Genomic DNA, 4,469 nt, shown 5'->3' with positions numbered 1-4,469 from the left:
ATTCTCAAAGTATGTTTTCATACGTGTTACTAATGATTATTATTGATATTTAACATAGGCCTACTTTGAAGGGTAGGCCTATTCGACTAAACTATAGCACCGAAAATATTAAGAAATGTTTATGTCAACAAATCTTTCAATAAGTTACAGATCGAAAAAATCAATGATTTACAGACGTTTTACCACACAAATGTTTTAATAGTATATTCTTGAACATGAAATTATTGATAATGCACGCATTACGAAAGTAAAATGACGCATATGCCACAGTTTCATGCACGTTTGTTTACAAATAATTTTGACTTGGTTTGTCTTGTTCGTATGTTCGTATTAAGTACATTTTCCACGACCTGAAGAAATAAGCGACCCATCAAAAATTTTCCGCGACCCATAGGTTGCGGAACAATGGATTTAATCAATACCTAGCACTGACAGAGTTAAGAAAAATAATACAGATGTCACCGACAATTCACAATTCTTCGTTACTAATTTCCTCTTGTAGGCCTGCAAACTGTAGGTTTTCTCCCTTTTACGCATCATTAAGGGCCTTTATTTCACCGAAAGCTGCTCACGTTAATGTAACATGGCTAAATCACAGTCGTCGGACCAAAATTGTATGGCCATTTATCTTACCCAACGCCTCATTGATGTTATATATCATCGATTTGCCTTATGCCTAAAGAGCCTTCCACTGAAGGAGCATTTAGCACAAGATAAACTTAACATTTACCGCTGACAATTATGATAATGGCGCTCATGATGTTAATAATGATAATATTATCAAGCCAGGCTCATCTTTTGTTTGACTTTGACTTAGTCAAAGTTGAGTAGATACTAAAATATGTAATATAAGTAAAATATTACAATAATATCCATGTCTGTACAGACATTGTGCATTGTGAGCAACGGACAAAATTTAATTTGTTGTACTCCATTCAAATAATTTGGATTATACAGGTCTCCCTCTAATTAAAAACCCTTTTAATTAACGACCACCTCCAATTAAAGACCACATTTCTGCGGCCCCGGTTGAATTTTTATCTTTTATCATTAGCTGTTCCCTTCAATTAAAGATTCCATTTTTTTAGAGACCAAATACCATGGTTTTGCCGGACCCTGAAAATTTCCCCTCCCAATCAAAGACCACTATAAATTAATAGTGACGTTAATGCTTTTTTTCCTATAAAATTTGTGTTATATATTACACACAGTGGCAACAAGGCAAACATGAATCCTTCGCATCAGATGGCAGGACAGTTAAAACACAGAACTCTGGAAACGAACAAGCCGAAGGCCACTGGAAGATGATGTCCTTGCCAGACAATAAAGGTGGATCGGACACACACTTAGAAAATTACCAGCAAGCATCACAAGACACGCCCTACGGTAGAACTAACAGAGCAAAATGAGAAGGGGATGCCCCTACAACACATGGAGGAGAGCCCTGGAGGCAGAGACAAAGAAGACAGGTTACACGTGGGAACAACTTGAAAGGACTGCACAGGACAGACTGCGATGGAGAGAAGTCGTCAGTGGGATATGCTCCTGGAGGAGCGAAGGCCTTAAGTAAGTAAGTAACTTGGTTAAAGTTTCACAAAAATTTCATTCATATCAGTTGATTTTTTTTTTTATATCTTGTCTACGACATTTGCTCTTAAATCCCTTTAAAATGTCCTCACATCCACATCCTACTACGGACCGTCAGCAAAATTAAATCATTTCGTTATTTGGTTATACCTAACACTCCCTGGTATTTTCAATTAGATTTGTGTGGGGGAGCAAGGTGATGTGGGTGGCTCCGATGATAAAGTGAGGGGCTAGCTGGCAAAATAAGGTGGGTATTAGATCTACTTGACCGTAATTTTTTACTCCGAAAATTTTCTGTCGGTGTAGGGGAGCAACTGAGGGGGCGTGAGATTTGTTGGGATGCGTGCGCCTTCCGCAAACCCTATAGAGACGCCACTGAATACACCGTTGAGGATATCTCTGGAAATGAAGACACGATAAAAGAATGAGAAGGGGGAAATATTTTTGTTTTATATAGGCTTGTCCGCGCGTTCCTCCACGCTTAAATACGGTACAGGCGCGCAAGTTATTACATTTGGCTTTTTGGAAGAGCTAATAAGATAGAAATGTTTAAACAATAGGGATGTTTATTTGTACAAAAAAATATCCTTTAGAATGTTCATTTGTACAAAATTGAAATATCTTCTTAAAATTGAATATAAAGACGAGTTTCGAACTCACAACCTTAACATCTTTAGAACACATCCTTAACCGACCGCGCCATCCACTCGACGTCCCCTATTGGCGGTAAATGGCAGTAATGTACAGTCCTTGCTAAAAATCCCCCTGGGGGCCAACTAAAAAAAGGGCGATGAACGTTGGTTGGAAATCACCTCTAGTTTGTGTACAAAATTTCCTGCACGTCCGTTCAAAACTGGCGACGTTGGACGCTTTTAAAATGTTGGTAACAAGAACAAAAACAAGAATTACAAGAACAGCAGTTGGGCTCAGGGGTCAGCGCCTTGCGCGGACCCAAAAACATGAGTAGAGACTATGAACTCAGGTAGGACAGTCACGTTAAAGAAGTTCACAGGTGCAATCCACGTATTCGTGAAAATCTAATATCATGTTTTACGAAAGTCAAATGTGGGTGTGTGTATGTACATCATAAACATTCTGTATTTAAACTGGCAGCAATTTACCTTGTTCCTGTCTGGTGATGTAGGGGGTGGTGGGTGCTGAAGCAGTACATTGTATGGTAAAATGTTGACAATGTCGAGGCCCTGGTCTAACCAGGTCTGTTGTATAAACTCGGCCCCAGACAAATCGGCCGCTGTACCTGCAACGTGTGGTTTTGCAGTAAGAGTTCTGTGAAAAAAAAACCCGATGTAAATCAATTTTATAAGATGGATTGTATGCTGAGTCTCTGAACTAATTCACTCAAAGGTTTGGCAACAATTTTTATAACACAGGAAGTCAAAATATTGATAGCGCATTAATAAGTTAATCTTGCTCTTTTGTACACTAGTTTTTCGAGACCGCAAATAATGTTACGTGTTAAGTCCTCTTACGCACTTTAAGCGAGACGAAAATATAATTTGTGAAAAATGATACAATAAAGAGATAAGCCCTGAACTAAATTAAACCATGATTCGGTAATATAAGGGCCTTTATATAGGACATATATATAATGTTACAGAAGAGGAATCTTTCGAGTGTAAAAAAGGTACCAACCGGGTTCCATAAAACTTGGGACCTTCTAAGGTCCTTAATTGAGCCAGAGAAAAAAAAATGGTTTCCAAACCTTGCACATGCGTCGCGGAACAGCACTGGTTATAAACAAACAATAATTATAAAACATTACTGTAAAGCATACAAACTAAATGTTATACTCACTTTAAATTTGTCCGGATATTATCCAAGTTAATCTCGTTCATTATTCGATCACTCATTGCTTCATCTGCTTGTCGTGCCTCTGGGTTTACTGCCCTCTCTCTTTCAATAAGTACCCCGATACCGATACCTATACCAAGCACCACCACCACAGCAACCACAGCTATAACTACTACCTGTCTACGATTCATTGTTACTACTGCAAATGTGAGAGGGGGTCGGTGCGTGTATAACTTTTATACCAATGCAAAGCGATGTTAAGATCATTTTCTGGCACACAGCCAATCGAAGTGAATCAACCAATGAAATATCATGGCTGGCCCAGGACAGAGGACAATGGAAAACATTTGTTGCTGCCTTGTGCTCATCAGCATGAAGAGGATAATGTAACTGCGCCCGCCGGCCGTCTCTATGGAGAACGCAACGTCACAACGCGCGCGCAGCGACGGATCGTTTTTTAACCTGCCATCGACAATCAGCTGACGGCGTCGTGCCATCCAGCACTCACAGAGAGCGGAGTTGGATACGACCGCCGTACGCAGTGAGTGCCCAGCTTCACTTGTATTTTCCATGATACCCGTAAGTGCCACTAAAATGAACTCTCTGTGTTCGATTAGCTGTTCCTTATATGGCAATGAGTCTGCGCAAAAACTAGTTTTACTTATTTTTTATTTATCTAGTATGTGTATGGAATTATTGTCTTATAGTTTATCTTTGTCTAAATACAGTTTGATTGAGGGGTGGCAGTTTGGATTTTTCCGACGTGGGCCGAGGTCCCCTATCGGGAGATATTATTTCTTTCTCGTCGGGGACATAATAATAATAATAATAATAATAATAATAATAATAATAATAATAATAATAATAATAATAATAATAATAATAATAATAATAATAATAATAATATAGACCTAGTAAAAATGAGTTCATTCCAAATTGGCGTTCCATACAATATCGCCAAAAGTCAAGTGGCACAGTACAAAAATCAAGTGGCGCAGTGCAAAAGTCAAGTGGTATTATTGAGAAGGAGATCACTCGGCAAAGCCACGCGCACGCAGCGCTATGCAAAT

At 38.9% G+C, this 4,469-nt stretch overlaps 1 protein-coding gene across 1 annotated transcript in view; it reads right to left on the bottom strand.

The window, feature by feature from the left end:
• LOC117116893 (N-acetylated-alpha-linked acidic dipeptidase 2-like) overlaps window positions 1-4,469 on the bottom strand; it is a 21,753-nt gene that overhangs the window by 15,941 nt on the left and 1,343 nt on the right. Inside the window, exons 2-3 of the mRNA XM_033261016.1 lie at window positions 3,403-3,598; window positions 2,709-2,874 (exon numbers count right to left, since the gene is read on the bottom strand). Of these exons, the coding sequence (XP_033116907.1) occupies window positions 2,709-2,874; window positions 3,403-3,590 (354 nt within the window). The 5' untranslated portion in view covers window positions 3,591-3,598. The remainder of the gene's footprint in view (window positions 1-2,708; window positions 2,875-3,402; window positions 3,599-4,469) is intronic.

The sequence above is a fragment of the Anneissia japonica genome, unplaced genomic scaffold (assembly GCF_011630105.1).
Source record: "Anneissia japonica isolate Jap-2015-1 unplaced genomic scaffold, ASM1163010v1 scaffold1302_len1884557_cov193, whole genome shotgun sequence".
Lineage (NCBI taxonomy): Eukaryota > Metazoa > Echinodermata > Crinoidea > Comatulida > Comatulidae > Anneissia > Anneissia japonica.
Note: the sequence above shows the minus strand (reverse complement) of the source record. Positions and strands in the feature narration are given on the sequence as shown.